Source organism: Perognathus longimembris, chromosome 24 (genome assembly GCF_023159225.1).
Source record: "Perognathus longimembris pacificus isolate PPM17 chromosome 24, ASM2315922v1, whole genome shotgun sequence".
NCBI classification, from domain to species: domain Eukaryota; kingdom Metazoa; phylum Chordata; class Mammalia; order Rodentia; family Heteromyidae; genus Perognathus; species Perognathus longimembris.
In genome coordinates, this window is record NC_063184.1 from 32,739,541 (window position 1) to 32,758,442 (window position 18,902).

Sequence of the window (18,902 nt, forward strand, 5' to 3'; positions counted from 1 at the left end):
TCCCTCACAACTCTTAAGCCTTCACTTCTAAACCCTCGTGCCACCAAAAAAAAGAAAAATTCCTTCACTTAAAACAATGACCTATAAACTCATTTACTTACTGAGCCACTGAAAATGGCACTGGTTCAGGAAATCAAAATTCCAACCCTGTCTCTTCTTAACTAGCTGCTTCACCTTGGACTGACCTTCTAAATTGCTTCTGCGTCTCTGCTCAACACTTCCAAAAGAAAGGGAACCATCTCTACCTTAGCGCTCTCTTGAGGTGTAAGGATTAAACAGGTGAAATTGCAAAATGTTAATGAGGACCACAGGTAACGTACAGACGCCATCTGCAGACAAGAAACCCTGTGTTGTTCCAAGATTAGAGGAGTCTCATCATCTGGGAAAAATTGAGAGGCTTAATCGTAATTGTGTCTGGGGGCACGGGGTGCCTTTTCTAGTCACATGACCCATTAGTCCGCGGTGAACGGTGGCTCTGCGTGGTCAGCGGAGGTCAGGAGGGTCGCCTTGTCGTTGGCCGCCATTGCCCACAGAGTTTGCCCCTCTCCCGTGGCCAGGATGCTGTTCTTGGCAGCTTTACTTCGTTCTGTTTTTCTTCCTGAGCCACGCGTTGTACCCACACCCACCCTGCGGTTGTTACCCGGTGGACGGATGGCGCTGAAGTCATGGGTGGACTGTTTGTCTTTCTACTGTAGCTACCTCTTTGGGGGTTCACTGTCTTACCAAGAAGCGCTTTGAGGAAATCTGCGGAAGGAGGTCTCGGGGGGAGGGGGTGTCTGTGCGGTGCACACTTTGACACGCTTCTTTCAGCGGTGTGCAGGTGTGCAAGCCTCCCACGCCGCCTATCCAGAGCTTTCGCTGGAAGTGAGGGCATTGTCCCAGGGGCCTCCAAACCTCGGAGTCCATGCCGTGCCCACATTGGCTGTTTGTGCCAAGCATTCTGCACCCGTTTCCTTCCTTCCGTGTGCACGTTGACGTGACTTAGTGTATTCCACTCACTGTCATGGCTGTCACCACAGTCAGCCTGACCTGAGGGAGGAGACTAAGTCACAAAAGTCTGGAGTGGTCGAATAGACGGGACCGTGTTCCTCCAGCATCTCACCTTTCCATTTTGATGACAAAGAACTGGAAGCCATCGAGATAGATTCATTTGTTGACGTTTGCAACTTACACGCTCAATTCATTTCTAGTTCTTTATCCAAACACCTCCACACGGTTGGAGACAAGTCAAAGAGAGATGGGCAAGGCAAGAGCGTGGCCTTGGGATCAGCTGGGGTGAGACGACATGGAATCATCATTGGGGTGACTTGCACGCCACACAAGAATAGAATAATATTGCTGCTTTAAAGAATGTGTAAAAGCATTAGCCTTGCCTGCATTCAACTTTCTAACACTGTTGCTCAGGGAAAGAAAGAGGGGCCGACTGGTGGACGTGAATAGTCTGTTTCAAGTCACTTACCAAAGGTCATTTGGTTACAAGTTTAAAACAGAAACGCTCCAGTTAAGAAACGCCGGGACAGCAGAGTGTTATTAAGAAACAGCAGCTTTTATTGTCACTAATATCTTCGCAGATACACTAGCTCATAACATGGAGCCTTGTTGAGAAGAAATATTTACTTTCCTGTTTTTAATATGCTCAAAGAAATTTCCAATTCCTCTATTTTTGCCTGAGGCAAGAGAAAGGGAAATGGATAGAGAAAACAGCATTTGCTCCTGTTGTTCTGCCAGAAAATGGTAATAGATAAGAGTGAGATAGTAAGTTGAAGTCACAGTTCTAAAATACGGTTTTGTAGGTCGTTGGTGACTCGGGTTCGGAGGTTAAACGGGGTTTACGTGCATGGAAGTGTTTAGCTCCTGGACCCTCCTGGCAGAGAGACGAGCAAGCAGCAGATGTGGGAAGGGAGCCCCGTGCTCTCTCTGCCCCGGGGCTGTTGGTCTTTATGCCATCAACTTGAAGTCAGAGCTGAATCCAGCCGGAAGGGTCTGTGTTGATGGGCAGGTGCTTTGCAAACCTTCATGGATTTGATGCAAGCCAGGGACCACACGGAGACAGTAGGGTCTTGAGGTTCTGCAATCGCTGGGTGTCTTCTGCTCCAGGGGGGCCCGGTCCTCTAAGGACAGATCTCTTCCTCCACCTTCTCCACTCCACCCCGCAGAGCCACGGCCAGACCCGGCCCCTTCGCCTAACAGACACGCTACTTATTTCATTTTTAATAAGCCGAGACTCAAATCTCCTTATAGTCGTTGTGGTCCAGTGGTCCATTTAATCAAATGACAGAAAGAAGACGTTCTGTGCACCTCCGTACCTTACTAGAAGAGGCAAAAGGAACATTTTCAATAAGATTAAACATCATTTTTATATGATTTCCAGCATCACACTTTACACCCGTCCTTTTTTCTTGTAACGGTAATAGATGGCCAAAATAGAAAATACCATAGAAATTACAGCGAAGAAATTTAAAGCCACCCATAGTCTCTTAATCCTATCAAAGTATTTACTGCTATCATCCGGACATTCCCCTTGTGTGTGTCTGTGTGTATATATATGCCCTGCATTATGTTGGGGAGATGAATGCGTACGTGCAATTCTCTGCAAGCATTCTGTCATGTCTGTGCTTCTCAGGGTTTTAGTATCTGTTCCTCCACAAAAGGCCCCAGGCCAGGGTCTTCCCTGTGTCCTTCCTCCGTGTGTCCTGTTGTGGTGGAAAGCTCATGTCTTCCTTCTCGTGAGATCTGCCCCACTCTTTACCTTTCCGACCGCTCCTTAGATTTTTCTTGTATCATTCAAAATTTTACCAAGTATCCCTGTTAATGGGGATGTACTATTTCTTTGGATGGATGTCTTCATTCTCTTGCTATGTATTGAAAACAGTTCCAATCTTTCTTCTTGCGGCCATGCCGGAATAGATATTTTATATGTCTTTGCATCCAATTAGTTTCTTAGGGTAGATTGCTAGGCAGTATCTGACATATCAAATGCAATGAAGTTTTTAAAAAAGTCCCTTTTTGTGTTGCCGAATTTTCTTTCCCCGTAGCAATAGCTTAGAATGCTTTCAAGCAGTAGGCTCCATGATTTGTCTTCTATAGTATTTGCACGTTTATTCCCTCCTCCTTTCTCTTTTGTGATGCAGGATTGTACTCACTGTCTTGTTGTTCTACTTCTCTTACGTTCTCCTGGTCATTCAGTTTTCTTTATGGTTTCATCTTGTGGAACTTTGAATTTTTATGTTAATGCAGTGAGTGTTTTTAGTTCGGTGTATTGCTGTGTCTGGAATGTATTTTTTTTTCTTAACATTATACAAATCAGATTCTTGATTTCCTCCCAACCTTGTTTCTATCATTTTCTAACTCAGCATTACTGAGCAGTCCTATTACCACTTGGTTTATGATACTTAGTTTATGACACCTTTATTGTAAGTTATGATACTTGTTATGATATTTCATATTAAATTTCATTTTATATACTAACATCTCAGAGTAATCTTGTCAGCTCATTGTTATGCTGATATAACAGTCAATTACGACACATTTTTATCATTAAATATTTCTCCTTTTCAAATTTGGGGAGAAAAAGGAGGCCTTGATTATGACTCTCTTTTTCTAAATAAATCCATACTGAGCATAGATTATATTTGTCTGAAGGTAGTTTCTATTCAGCTTTCCATTTGTCTACATGAAGATAATCTGTATACTGCTTTGAAACTTAAAGCTTATGTTTTCCAAATGATCTTGGTTGTGCTCTCTTAAAATAAGGCCTGAACTACATCAATATAAGATAAACACTGTGTGTATAACTGAGATGTTGAGAGTCCTTCATTACTTTTTGTGTTATTAATTGTTAACCTGGGTCCTTTTTCTTCTCTCAGATGAAAAAAAATGTCGAGTAATTAAAGTAGCCTCTAAAGTACCTGCACTGTCAACAGTGTCTCACTTTGTTTTTCGAGGCAAGCACTCTACCGCTAGACCACATTCCCAGCCCATCACTTTGTTTTGCTTTTGGTCTTTTTTAAACCCCCTGAAGCTTATTTTTAAAAATAACTTATCATCTTCAGAATATTTTACAGAAAATAGCAAATGTCAGCATATTAGCAAACCCATCAATGGAAAGATGCCATTATATATATTTTTTTGATTCTTGTAACCGTTGCGATTGCCCTTGAAAGGATCAAACATAAATAGATGAGTTGTGTTCTAAGTGCAAATCATTGGCTTTATAGTTATAAGAACTCACCTTGTGCTGCACGTTATAAAAATGACGGCACACACAATTTCTAGCCAATCAGAAACTCCAATTCTACTATGCACTAGAAAAAAGAAGATGTGTTTTCTTCCTTCGCCTCTTTCTTCTATTGAAAGCAAACGCGTAGGAAAAGCCAGAAGAGCTATTATTCTCCATGACTGTCTTAGGTGCGTCCTACTTTTCTGAGAACACGAGAGTGGCAGTGTTGGCCTCTGTCTTTGCTGGTCCTTGGTACCGGCGCCCCTCCCTTCCCAGAGTGGCATTGGTGGGGCTGTGGTTCATTTTGACTGCTCCTGTAGGCAGGTGGGGCTCGCTTCCTGCCAGGGTTCGGATCACCCTGACTCCTCGTGGGTGATACCGCCCGCCTGCTGCGTTGAGTTTTACGGAGAAATGTTCCCATGCGACTGCTGAGATGAACTTTGGCTTTTTAGTGACGTGATCCTGGTGAAGGGACAGCATGACTCGGTTCAGAAATCAGCTGTTCTTAGAGATTTAATACTTTAGAATTGGGTGACGTGAACATTTCCTCTCTGTGTTAGAGCTCCCTCTTACCTTTCCTTTCCTCCCTCCCCGGTCACTGCTACAGCTCATAGCTAGGGAAATAACGTAGAAGTAGGGAGTAATAGGTTATTTTCTTGGCTGACATCTAAATTTTAGCAGGTTTGTGTCTTCCAATAACTATTGGAAACCAGCTTTAATTGAATTTTATATTACTTTATTGTATTATTTATATATTATATATTAGCATGTGTTATGTAATATATGCACATATACAATTGTGTTATATATTACATATGTATTATGTTATTTTAATATTACCTTATTATGTTTAATGAAAAGCTGTATTTCCCAAAGAGTTATCCTGTCTTCCTGTTTCAATGAGCTGTTACTTTTAGGAGATGTCTTAGAAAGGACAAGTTGATAGAAATAAAGTGAATAAGATAAAGTAACAGACATTACATAGACTGGGAGCCCTTTGTATGTCAACGCTCCGGAAGGCCAGAGCTGTCCTGGAGGATGATAAACGGTCTTGACAACTTCTCTCTGAAGTGTTTGCAGTAGGGATTTGGAGGGAATTCTTTGGGGGAGCGTCTCATGTCTTTGTAGAATTTGGCGAGCATGCATAAAGGATGATGTTGGAAAAAGGTTGTTCAGCCTGCTGAGATGCTTTGTGTTTCCTCGTGGTAAAGACAGTGGGCATCGGGGCTTATGGGGGAAGACATCAGTGTAGGAAAAGGAGGGCCATTTCTCCAAGGGCATCCTCTGACCTTGGGCTGACCTTGGGCTGGTGCGCAATGGTGCAGGGAGAGACCCTTCCATGCTTGTCTTTGGAGCTTAGATTCTGTGAGAGGATGACATTTTTAAGTGGCTAATATCTTTGTCCCTTTACAGACCATATTTTCTAGCATAGAGAAGATGTGTGAAGAATTACTGGTTGAATGAAGTCAAAAGTATGTAATATGATGACTTATGAACATATTTCAAACATGTCTACAGCCATGGTCTCTGTTCTTCTGGAGTTCTGGCTTGATCACAGACAGGCTTTTTTATTATGCAGAAGAGAGGGCAGCTTGCTTATCTTCTCAATTATCTTCTAGAAAGGTCTTCAGTTTTTCCAGCCAGGCTGATGCTCCAAAGTTGTACTGATCGAAAGTGCTCTAATGGGCTGTGTTCCTGGCTGAGGAGAGAATCAGTCCTTCAGAGGACAGGAAGAGATGATCAAGTGGACATCTATTCTCTCCTCTGGAAGCAAGCACAAAGTCAAGCCAGCAAGACCTGAGTTCTCAGGGAATTCTCTTAAAAATTGTAGATTAGCTCAATTTCTCAATAATTAAGGAAACAGCTTTCCAGAGAAGTGGTGTGCTACACTAGCAAATTCAACACTCTATTCAGCTACTGAGGAAGCGTCATGCTAGCGAGGTCCAGCAACGGTCTGTGCTGGGCTGGGGGTCACTGGGCTGTGACGAGACTCAGGCTTTGGACTGGGGTGGAGACTTCTACAGGTGTAGGAAATCAAGTCAGGACAACTGTGGAGGGGAAAACTCGGGGGAGGGGGGAAGATGTAGAGTATATATGTGAAGTTCTGGTTTCGGGAGTTGGGGGAATGGCTGTGAAGGGGAAATGGGAAGGAGAAGGGGCCTTCACGTGTAGCTGGGCCGAGCCAGGCGTGGTGAGATGCGTGTCTCATCCCAGACCCGGAGGTGCGGAAGCGAGAGACTCAAGTTCCAGGCTGGTCTCCGCTACACGGCGCGTTTGCTGCAGCCTGGGCTGATAACAAGCAGCACAGAAGGGCTGCGTGGCTGCAGCCCTGTGATTCCCGTGGGCAGGGGACCCCAGAGCTGCTGGACTTGGGAAAATGATTCCCGGGAGGTTTGCGCTAGCAATCTTTACTGTGTCCCCAAAGACCTCGGTGGATAGGAAGTGAATTCACAAAAGCTTGTTGTTTTTTCCCCCAAATGGTTTTACTTTTTAGTTGGAAGGAAACAGCACATGGCATTCCGCCGGGAGGGGAGTCTGGCTGGGCCCGCACAGGAAGGTGGGGTACAGGAGGCCCGCGTTCTGTAGAGCTATGTGAACTTTGGGGGGTGCCGTCTGTGCTTCCGCGGAGTCTCCATGGTCACGTGCTTCACAAGGACACGCTGTCCTTCCAGCCTGGCGGGGTGCTTGGCTTAGCAACTAGTTTTTCTCTTCCCCGCATTTCCTTGGCTCCAGCGAGCTGCTGTGTCCTGTTCCCAGTGGCCCTGTCCTGTGACCCCACCGCGGTGACAGACGCCAAACCACCGGTATCGGTTCCCCCACCCACGGCCTGCGTCGTCTTCTACGATGAGTTGCTTTTGGCACAATTATTCTTCTTTCCTCAGTTACCAGGAGGCTTTGGGTAGCGGTTTGTTTCAGTAAAACATGGTTTTCTCTTGTATAGGATCAAGGATGAACATAGGCACACAGGTAACCATTCGTGTAAAGTACTTTATAAAAGGGATTCATTTGTATTTTTTTGAACTGCATATTAGGGAGCTACAATTAAGACCAAAATGTGATCCAAGACATTACCTGGCTTACAGTCCCTAGAACAGTGATAAGAAGTATTGCAAAGCTCTGGATCATGTCATTTTTATAAAACTAATAAAAGAGGACTATTTTGGCTGAATCAAGTGCGATCGGGGGAGCTTGATGGTATCTATTCTTTCCCTTCTCTTCTGTTTCCCAGGAAAACCCAATTGGAAAAGCAATTGTCCCCTTGGCCACCAGATCAGAAAATAAAGCGGTTACTGTTAGTTCTACCTGCGAATGTTGCTCAGAGAGGTTGGAGGCAATTTTTTCGTGGTAGGGGTCATTGCTTCCTTGTTACAGTGTTTATCTGTTGCATTTCTTGCCAGTACTGGGGCTTGAACTCAGACCCTGGGCACTGCCTCTGAGATCCTTTGCTCAAGGCTCGAGTGCTCTACCAGTCCAGCCACAGGTCCACCTGCAACTTCTGGCTGGCTAATTGGAGTAAAGTGTCCCCTGGACTTCCCTGCCCGGGCTGGCTTTACAGCGGGCTCCTCAGGTCTCAGCCTCCCAGGTAGCTAGGATTACAGGCATGAGCCACTCGTGCCCGGCTTCTTCCGTTCCATGTCTCCTCATTGTGTAGCCCTCGGAGGGCCGAGTGGCTGGCTTGCATGTGGTAACATGTTCGCGTGGCCCTGAACCATGTTATCAGTGCTTCTTAAGGCCTTCGTTTGCCGTCTGAGGGAATTTTGCCAACAATTCCCCATGGGCTGTGCCAACGTGAATTTGTTTACTTCCTGCGGCCCCCACCGGAAACGTTAAGGTTCTGTTGATTTAACACTGCATGTTTTACCATGGGTCCTCGAGGCCGCTTATATTTTGATCTTGGTTGGATTGGTGGAAAATACCAGAAGTACAAGAGATTCTCTATTTTGACATTGCTGTTTCTGAGAAGTTTGAATAACAATTGGGTTTTCTGTAACTTATCTCTATAAGATGAACATCTATTTCCATTTGAGATTGTCATGTGGGACATTATTTTAAGTATTTTATATCATTTACTGATCTTTTGTAAGGCAAACAACAATTCAACAAGGCCCCATTTCTGGTCTTACATAGTCTAAAAACGCCTATGAACCTAATGTATTAAAACCTCTAAACAAGGGGTTACGCAGATCAAGATGCACTCGTTCATCAACTACTTCGTTAAATGGCAACTACTTAATAATAAAAGTTAAATTAAAAAACTAAAATCACCCCCCCTCCCAGACGTCTAAACAAGTCTTGATATCATGGGGGTCCCTTACGTAACAAACAAGTCACACAATCCCAGCAGCTTTACACGACCACCGCTTTGCTTCTTAAATCCTCTGAGTTTGTAGTTGGTGTCCCCGGCTGGCTGGCTTGTGGTTACTCGTGTTGATGTGGGCTGGAAATCCCTCCACAGTGGGACTTGGCCCCACTAGGGGAGGAAAGCCAGACAGACCACCCTCTCACCAGCCCCGCCTCTGCTGGCAAGGTGAGGAGCATTTCCCTCCTAGCTAGGAGACTCCGGGAAACATGCTCTCTTTCTCCAGCTTCTCACTTTGCGGATGGAAACGTCAGTGTTCTAGCGGTCACACCCCCAAATCTGAATCTCAGAGGCACTGTTCTGAAAAGCCGTCCACTAAGATGGTGCATTGTCTTAGTGCGCTTTAGAATAAATCCTAAGGTAAACATGAGATTTGTAAGAAAGGTATTGGAAAGACATCATAACAAAATAAGAATTGAATGGTACTGTGAAATTCTATCAATGATTATTGAAATATTTCATCTTCTGTGTTTTTGCTAGCAGTTAATTTGAAATCAATATTATTTTTGCCCACTAAAACTTTCCTGCAAAGATGTTGGTGTTTATCCACGATAAATATAGATAACTGTAATATATATGTAAGACACACACTGTATCTTTAGAAAATGAGGAAAAATGAGAGGTAGACAATGCAAAGTTTTTGAGATTGCATGAAATGAAACCAAATGAAAATTTATGTTCGAGCTGTACTTTACTGAATAATTTTATTTAGTCAGAAATTTATTCTGGAAGTAGGGTAGAATAAGGGATAAAGATATTAATATTCATGTTTCTGCTTGATTTATATCCTATGTTTCTGAGTTGTAACTTCCCAGCTCGGTTTATTTTCTATGCGTTTGGGGTGAAATGAACCCTTGTTGGGGCTGTTTATGTGTGCCCTTTTCTCCTCCTTTATCTCTTTCTGCACATCGTTTTTTCAGCCCTCTGCCTTTTAATGTGTGTCTGTTATTTCTTACATCTTCTTGCAGGTCTCTGTCTTCTCTTTCTGTTTGTGGATTTCTTCATCTGTGGACAATGGAATAATGGTGAGATTTAGAATAAACCTCGGTGATATTGAAGATTCACATATGCCAGTGCAGCCATAACCTTGCCGTGGGTCACAGTGTCTTGTGTGACAATATTGATATTCCTGCTTGTCCCAGGATGGTTAAGAAATAAGGAGCATTGGACCTTTAGGAAAAGGGCCTGTTCAAAAATAGGCTTACTGGGTGGTTTCTTCCTCTTGCTGCCATTATTTTCTTTCAGTAGCAGTCTATGTCTTCTCCTCAATCACTTGCTCCATCTATCCCAGTGTGTGTCTAATTTTTAATAGAAAACTAGAGATTCACATGCCACACTACGTGGCCATGAGAAAAAAGAATCACTGGAAACAACACACAAAGAAATTGGAATCCAGTTATCTCTAGTTTAATATTTCAAATATTGGAAAGTTGTTGCTGATAGGATGGCTAGACAGGGAAGTTCTCTGCCAAGAGGTAAGTAAAAACATATAGAGGAGAAAATTCACAGGATGAAAATTACAGATAGATTTTCTTTGAAATATAGTCATTTATTGTTTTAGGCCCTGACATAGGCTGTGGTGATAAAAAATACATAGTAAGGCTGCAGAGAGTGAGTTTGTGAATCAAGAAAGAAAGAGAGAGAAGTAAAATATGTTAGAATTATTTCTGGGTTAGATCTGCAGAAAAGCTTCCGAAGTCTCTCCCGAGGCACGGTGAAGAAAATGTGGAGCACCATGGGATGTAAGACAAATACTTAGAATCAAAGCTCCTTAATATAGTAATACAGACTGTCTGTGGCGCTGAATCACAGTTGCATTTGAATTTTAAACAAATTGTCCCCTGTGTGTCAAGAGAACTTTCTTAAAATCCTTGAAAAAAATCCCTTGTTTTCATTTTTATTTGTTTGCACTGCACCTATTGATTGTTTGCTATTTTCTGCCTTCTTAACTCTTCCTTTTGGAATCTTTTCTTTGTTCCCAAGTACTGAAAACATGTTACATACTAGCACCATTTTTTTTTTCTGGTAGAAAAGCAAAGCATCAGCCCCTTCACTTAGAAGTTTCCAGAAAGTGTAAGAGTAGGTTCTCACAGAACGAACTGCCATTGTGTCCGGTTTCATGGCACTCCGATGGCTGGAGACACCCCAATATCGACAGCCCTGTGGTGTAGCTGATAGAAAGGGATCGCATGACTGGTTGGAGATGTTGTACCAGTTATAAAACAAACTCTGAGTAACTTAGAAGTTAAGTGATTAGAGAACCACGGCGTGTTCTGGAACATTCCAAGTTCCATTCCGCTGAGCTCTGCGTAGCCGAGGGAATCCCGGGCCCCCTCCCGCTCTGCGCGGCCTGGGAGGGTCCCCCCATCGTACCGCACACGCGGTCAACTGTTAATAATGCGCCTCAGCTTGTTGACCAGTGTGTTCATAGTTCCGTCTCTTCTTTAAAAACTTGCCTAGGAAAATTTATCCTGTGAACGTGTTTCCTTTTAATGAACGAGAATAAAAACCTATTTTTTTTTAACTGTGAGCCTATTTGAAAATATTGTCTTGTCATTAGCAGTTCATATTTTATGGAAACACGATAAAAATCTTTGCTGTAAGCCCATTTTTCACTTTTACAGGCGGGAAGTGCTAAGTCCATGAGAAACAGTGTTGCGAAGAGCTTTGCACTGTATTTCGTAGCCAATCACTGTAACGTCCCTGGAAATGAAGAGTTTAGGCACTACCACACTGGGGAAAGACTGAGCTTGGGGGGGGGGGGTGGAGATGCACCCGTTTCCGAGTAGGAAATACACGTAGCTCGATTCCGGCTTTTAAAAATATCCTCATTATAGCGCTGGGGATATGGCCTAGTGGCAATTGTGCTTGCCTCGTATACATGAGGCCCTGGGTTCGATTCCCCAGCACCACATATACAGAAAATGGCCAGAAGTGGCGCTGTGGCTCAAGTGGCAGAGTGCTAGCCTTGAGCAAAAAGAAGCCAGGGACAGTGCTCAGGCCCTGAGTCCAAGCCCAGAACTGGACAAAAAAAAAAAAATCCTCCTTATAGTTAAGTAGTTGGACAAAGGAGTTGCCACTGAACAAATCAGTCTCTGAATGCTTCTTGATGGATGCCGGCCTTCCATCCTCTCCCCCGTCCCCCCCAACCCCCCCCCCCCCCGCCTTCCATCCGCCCAGTTTCATAGGCGATGGGTTGACTCTTGTAACCGCTCCGTTCTGGCTTTCTGTTGGCCAGCTGTGCCGCGTCGGGCCCTCCTTCAACCCCTCCCTGTCCCCATGGCTCCCCAAGCCCAAGGTAACGTGTGCGAGGGAATGTCCTCATCCCTCCCGAGTGACTGGGGGCCGGGGGGGGGGGTATGGGATGGGGAGCACGGTGGTGGTTCTCGAACCCGTGGCCACCGGAGCTCAGCAAACAGCAAGGCGGGGCAGGCGCCGCGGCTCCTGGCCTCCCAGGGTCTGGCTGAGCCGTCGGGGGGGGGGGGGGGCCGCGGTCCTGCTTGGATCACCCGCGCGGGGTGCGGGGGGGGGGGGGTGAGCGGGGCTTGGCCGGCACCAGGCCCCTCACCGGCCCCGCCGTGCCTTTCAGAACCATCCCGCTGGCCATCTGCATCTCCATGGGCATCGTGACCGTGGGCTACGTGCTCACCAACGTGGCCTACTTCTCCACGCTCAGCGTGCACGACCTGCTGCTCTCCAAGGCCGTCGCCGTGGTAAGGCCCAGCCCCGGGGGAAGCGAGTTCGAGTCCAGGCTCACCAGCGGGCACCGTTTTCTGGTAGTTTAAAGCCAATCATCTTTCATTGAGCCGAATGAGAATGAATATATTTTAAAACCTCAGAGCACGCCTCTGCGTATCCCGCTGGGCCAGCCCAGCTAACGTGCCACTTGGTTTCTCTTTATTTTACATTTTATTTTATTTCTTGCCAGTCCTGGGCCTTGGACTCGGGGCCTGAGCACTGTCCCTGGCTTCTTCCCGCTCAGGCTAGCACTCTGCCACTTGAGCCACAGCGCCACTTCTGGCCGTTTTCTGTATATGTGGTGCTGGGGAATCGAACCCAGGGCTTCCTGTATACCAGGCAAGCACTCTGTGAAACCTTTTCTCTTCTGCCTGCTGGGGGAACCCACCGAGGCTGTAGGGCTGAAGGCCCTGTTTCTTCCCCCACATATTTTGAAGCCAGGTGGCTAGTTACTGAATGGAAATGAACATGGCCGTTTGGGGATGCATGCTCGAATTTACTCAGTGTGCGTTCCCGCCTCGCGGACCTTTCTAGCGCTGAGTTACGGTCCTTCTCCCGAGTGTTCCTTAAGAACTTTCAGGTTAACTAGGATAATGTATTCTTTTCCTAGCCTATCCTTGGAATGCTTGCCTTGGGATATTCATAAATCTGGGAAATACTAGATGATTAAAAATGAGACAGATGTTACTGCTGTAATGCTTCCAAGAATATTAAAAATGCAGACGTGCCTCTCTACCTCCCTAAGGAGCAGGTGCACCTCGTTCCTCCAGCATTCCTCAAAATTGAGGTGACTCTCGGCCATCTTGGTTCCCAAAGGCCATGGGAGAGGATTGTACTTCTGACATAGACTTCCGTTTCGCTGCAGAATTTAGAGAGGATTTGTAAGCGAGGGCTGCTCACCAACTCACAACAGTGAGGGTTGGAAGAATTAAACATCTAGTGACATCGCCATCACTGTCAGTTCCTTTTACAGCAGTCCTGCTCCTATTGGCAGCATCCACAGGGAGTAAATCAGGTCACTTTGTATGGACCTGCGTGTGGATTCACTATGCTGAACAAACCAATAATCCAAACCCACATTTCCTATTGGACAGGCAGATGCGTAAAGCACTGATGTCGGTTCCGTCTCCTCCTCTCCCCCAGCGAAGGGCAGGGCTGACTTTGGGGCACCATGTGGCCACTAACTCCAGAGCACCGGCTACACCGCGTGCCGTGTAATGAAAATTCCCCTATTTATTTTTTTTTGGAGGGTGGGGAATGCATCCTTTTTGGGAAATGCTCAGTGTCATACCTGTCATCTGAGGAAATGTTAGAACGTTGTTCATGCTTTCTTCTGTGGCTGGTTGCATCTGCATTGATGGTTCTGACTTTTTACAAAAAACAACAACAAACAAACAGGGACAAAATCCCTGAGGAGCAGGCTGGGAAGTGAGTCCCTAAACAGTGTAAATTTTTATGGGAAAAAAACCCCAATATTTTTATATGATATAAACAGTCAACTTCTCCGTTATTTTGCTCGCCATCCAGCAGCTGGGTTGGTGATTAAACAAATGACATGTCCCAATGTATAGCTTGACTTCCCTCTAAAACAATGCAGCTTCCAAATGGAAGGGAAGGCTTTGTGAAGAAGGATTTCCGTCTTCTCCAGTAGAAGTTTCTCGAATGGAGCTTTTTCCTATTCTCAGAGTCAGCAAGGACGCACGTCAGAGCCGGTGCGGATTCAGGAAGGCTCAGGCGGGGAGACGGGCCGGCCTCTGCCCGCTGCCCCGCCGGGCCTTGGTGTCTGCTTGTTAGCATTCTGCAGCTGGAGGCTGACCCTCACCACACGGAAGGATTATAAAATGCGCACGTTTCGCCAGGCTAATGGAGAGTCACCGAGCAAGTTTGGCTAAAATGCTTTCATATATATATATATATATATTTCCATTTTCGGGAGAGGCTTCCATTCACTCGGTCTTTTCTTTTCTTTCCCTAGACCTTTGCGGAGCGTTTGCTGGGGAATTTCTCATTAGCAGTTCCCATCTTTGTTGCCCTCTCCTGCTTTGGTTCCATGAACGGTGGTGTGTTTGCGGTCTCCAGGTGAGTGAGTTCACCTATTTCCAGAAACACATTTCTGTGTTTGAGATTGGATGTGATAAGGATAACTTTAAAAAGCAAAGCCACCCTGCCTCCGCACCTGCTGTGTTTAAAGGGGCCTGCGGGCTGGTGGTGGGTGCGTGTCGGATTCTGACCAGGAGAGGGCGCCGCTTGCCTACACATAGCCTACGCGGAGGCCGGGCCTGGCCTTGAAAAACGATAGCATGTCCCCAGCCTCACGCCAGCATTTTATTTCTTGCGGCAAGATCTTCTGTTTTGCGAAAGAGTGAAGTAAGAGGCATCAGAGGTCGGGGCTAGCAGCCTGTGTCCTTTGTTTTATGTGGTGCAAGCGTCTTTTGTTTCAATGTAGGGTTTTCATCTAATCAGATAGTGGATGCTAGTGTGTGCGTGCGTGTGTGTGTGTGTGTGTGTGTGTGTGTGTGTGTGTGTGTGTGTGTATTGGACTGGATTGGCGACACCCTAAGCATCCGGAACTAAATTCACCACCAGCTATTTACGTGTAAACCGCAGTTGTTCCTCCTCGAGAGGAACGATGTTGGCACGTGTTGTGCATCTTGGAGGCAGACTCCTCTGCAGTCTTCTCCTCTGCGTCTGAAGAACGCACCCCAGTGAAGCAGCTCAGAAATGCCAGGCTGTGTGGAGCGGGAAAGGTGTGGGTTTTCCTCGGGGAGTGCTGGGTTTCCCCCCGTGAAAGGACCCTCGTGCCATCCATGCCATCCTCCTCCGTTTCTCCCCGGCCAGGCTCTTCTACGTCGCGTCTCGAGAGGGCCACCTTCCGGAGATCCTCTCCATGATCCACATCCGCAAGCACACGCCCCTGCCCGCCGTCATCGTCCTGGTAACGCGGGGGGGGGGGGCGAGCGGCGGGAAGCCGGGGGGCGGGGGGAATTCGTAGGGTCCAGTGAGGCTCACGGAGCCCCTCTCCTTGTGAGAAACCCCTAAGAGAAGGGAGAGGGCAAAGGGTTCGTCACCGTCTCCAAACACCCAAATGCCAGGGGCGGGGCTTTAATCAGCGATTGATTATTAATTGTGTGTGTGTGTGTGTGTGTGTGTGTGTGTGTGTGTGTGTGTGTGTTGGTGGTAGTCCCGGGGCTGGACTCGGAGCCCTCTGCTCTGGCTTGGCTTTGTGCTCCAGGCTGGTGCTGCACTACAGCCTCATCTCCACTTGGGCTTTTTGCTGGTTCCTGGGAGATGAGCGTCCCACAGACTTTTCTTCACTCTGGCTGGCTTTGAACTTGCGGTCCTCAGATCTCAGCCTCCTGAGTAGTCAGGACGACGGGAATGGGCCACCAGCGCCCAGCCACGGTTCCCTTAGGATGAAATGCACTCAGAGTGATTGCGAGAATAAAGGATGTCCCAAGCCGCGGAAGAGTCCAGTGACTCCCGGATTGAAACTAAGATAATTAAGAGCGAATTTACAGGAAAGAAAGACAAGGCCTGAAACACAAATTGAGGGTGTCGCATTCTCTGTGCAGAGCAGAGTGCTTCCAGGCACTCTACAATGGAGGCTCCCCGAGACCATCGAAGGCATAAAAGTCCCCCCACATCCCTTGGCGGTGCTGTGGCGATTTTCACCTGTGATCGCTGCAGCCTTCTTCTCCGCTGGGGTCTGCCCGTCCACAGGAGCGCCATAGAACATTCACAGAACACAGAACGCGCATGCCCTTCCTCCATGCGTTTAATTCGTGTCGGAATGTTTCCTCGCAAAGCATGTTGTGTCGAAGGATGTTTTCATGCCGTCTGTGTGGCAGCTGGGAGCTGGCGTCCCCGTGGGTGCGGAGGGGGCTGTTCCGTGAGGGGAGCCGTCCTCTGAATCCCGCTGTCGGCCCTTGGTCCCCGGCAGGTGCAGCTCTCCTCTCAGCTTCGCGTGGGTCCCAGCCTGCGGGCCGGGCGGGAGATAGGCAGGAGGACAAGGGCGGCGCCCCGCTCTTCAAGAGCAACCGATGGGCAGCTCGCCCTGCATCCCTGCTCCCTGGGTCTGGGCCGCTAAGAGCTCGTGAGCAGTTCTGCGCAGAGTTTGCTCTGAATGTTGCGGGTGGGGTGTGCGCTTCACACTTATCATTGGTTATTTGCTAGCCATCTCAGGTCTCTGGGTCTTTAGGTTTAGAGTGAGTCCTGTCTTCCATTTTTTTGGAAAGCACATCCTCTCCTCTTGAATGCAAAAAGGAAGTAACAACAAAATAGCACCAAGCAGCAACAAAATAATACCTTCATGGACAATGCCTCTTGGATAAAGGGTCGTCATTGATAACGTCTCTCTGCGGTTGTTACGTACATAAGGAGCTTATGAGAACAGAATGTGGGAAAGGAGTTTGTTGAATCTGGGTTTTGATCGTGATGTTAGTTTAGCAGTTCAAGTAATCACTTAGCAAGATAATAATACGAATATATAGTGGCGTTGTTTTGTCATCACCCACGTTCTCTTTACACTTGGATTCTCTCTCTTTTTCCCTCCCCAGCATCCTTTGACGATAATCATGCTATTTTCTGGAGACCTCGACAGTCTTTTGAATTTCCTCAGTTTTGCCAGGTGGCTTTTTATTGGGCTGGCAGTGGCCGGCTTGATTTATCTTCGATACAAACGCCCGGATATGCATCGTCCTTTCAAGGTAACCTCGGTTCTCTCGGTGGGCTCTCATAAATCTCGCTCCTCACGCCCGGTCCCCCCTCTGTGCTAACTTGATGACGGGGGGCTGGGCGTGCTGAACTCCTGCAGGACCTGCCCCTGTATTCCGTTTATTTTAACTTGGGAAAACACGGTATGCGTTTTGTTTTTTAAATAAATAAGACGGGCTGATCATTGTATGCCATGTTTCGGAGGAGCTGTGGTCTTCGTGGGCGGCGGCTAGGCTGAGTTTTCATGAGTGGGTCCTATGGCCTCCTGTTTCAAAAAGGCCGAACGCGTCTCTCCTTCTTCGCGTGACAGATGGGTCGGTAGCCAGCTGTGTGCTGCAGGCCTTTTATTAAGATTCCCAAACACAGATGCCGTGCTCCCAAACGGTGCTTCTAGCCCTTGGACGTGGCGACTGGCCCACGATCCTCCGTCTCCCCGCTATTGTCGAAAAGGGAGAGACACGGATAAGGAGCCAGGGAAGAGCTTGCCGTTTGGTGGAGACAGGACCGCTTCCCAGAACCCAGAACCCAGAACCCAGAACCCAGAACCCGCCTTTCTTTCCGGGGCGGGCTGCAGGATACACGCACCGTCTCCCGCAGCCTTGGAAGTTCATGGATTGATCTGACCTTACGGCTTCCTCACTTTTAAGAAATAGCAAAGATAATGCTGTCAGCCACGCTGTCGGGAGCTGCTGCTAATTCCATGCAGTGGCTGGCGCCGGCAGCGTCTTCATCGGGGGTTGAATACGAGTCGGCCCTGTTCTGCCCCTGTCAGTTCCCATCGCGAAGCGCAACAGAAAATCAATGCGCGCCGAGAGGCCTCGCCACGGAACGAGCGGCCCGCGCTCTCGACGGCGCGTTCGGTGGATTCTGATCGTCATGACAGAAAAGCCAAGCTTTTAAAATCAAACCCACACATGACGATGGCGCCTCACCAGTCAAACAATTCCAAGAGGCGCGCTCCGAGGCAGAGGCCCTCGCTGGCCCAGGGGAACGACGGACACGCGGGCCACCCGCCACGGAAGCGGGCGAAGCGGGCGTGCCTCCGCGGCCTCCGGGCCCCAGGGGTGACCGGTGTCGGGCCACGTGACCGAGGCGCGCCGTGATCCGGTCACGGGGCCGAGCCGGGTCGCACGCCCGGTGCCCGGGGTTGCCCGTGTCCGTCGGCGGAGCTGAGGCCTTTCCCCTGCGCTGTGTTCCAGGTGCCGCTGTTCATCCCGGCCGTGTTCTCCTTCACCTGCCTCTTCATGGTCGCCCTCTCCCTGTACTCGAACCCGTTCAGCACCGGCGTCGGCTTCGTCATCGCGCTCACCGGGGTGCCCGCCTACTATCTCTTCGTCGTGTGGGACGAGAAGCCCCGGTGGTTTCGGCGAGCGTCAGGTAAGGCCGCTCAGCCGTCGGGGCCCGAGGCCCGGGGCGGGGCCGGGGGCCGGCCCTCCTCCGTCAGGGGAAGGACACTGGGGGGGGGGCAGCCCTCCCCTCCCCTGATGGCTTCTTAGGGGAGGAGCTGTGTGCACGCAGCGTTTCCCCGCAGTCCCGGGATCCCCTCGGAGCCTGACCCCTGTGCACCGAGGCCGCGTGCGGGGGGGGGGGGGGGGGGCTCCCTCGCACCGCGGTGACTCCACGGGGGACGTGAGACGGCTGGGGACTCGAGGGGCAGCTGGGAACGTCTTGACGTCGGGGTTCTGATGTGACTCGCGGAGGCTCGCGGGAGCGGCCGACGCCGCGAGGGGAGGAGGGACGGCCCCGTGACCTTCCCCAAGCCTTCCAGGAGCTTCCCCGGTCCGCAGACGCGCCGTCCTCCCCGCTTCCGCGGGGCTCAGTGCCGACGTGGGGGGCCCGCGTGTCTGTGCCGCCCGGACTGGGGGGATCAGA

The 18,902-nt window shown here is 48.4% G+C and overlaps 1 protein-coding gene across 1 annotated transcript in view; it reads left to right on the forward strand.

Annotated features, from left to right (window-relative positions):
- The window catches only part of Slc7a11 (solute carrier family 7 member 11), a 53,273-nt gene that overhangs the window by 28,707 nt on the left and 5,664 nt on the right, over positions 1-18,902 (forward strand). Inside the window, exons 7-11 of the mRNA XM_048333559.1 lie at positions 12,169-12,292; positions 14,293-14,396; positions 15,156-15,252; positions 16,874-17,023; positions 18,230-18,407. Of these exons, the coding sequence (XP_048189516.1) occupies positions 12,169-12,292; positions 14,293-14,396; positions 15,156-15,252; positions 16,874-17,023; positions 18,230-18,407 (653 nt within the window). The remainder of the gene's footprint in view (positions 1-12,168; positions 12,293-14,292; positions 14,397-15,155; positions 15,253-16,873; positions 17,024-18,229; positions 18,408-18,902) is intronic.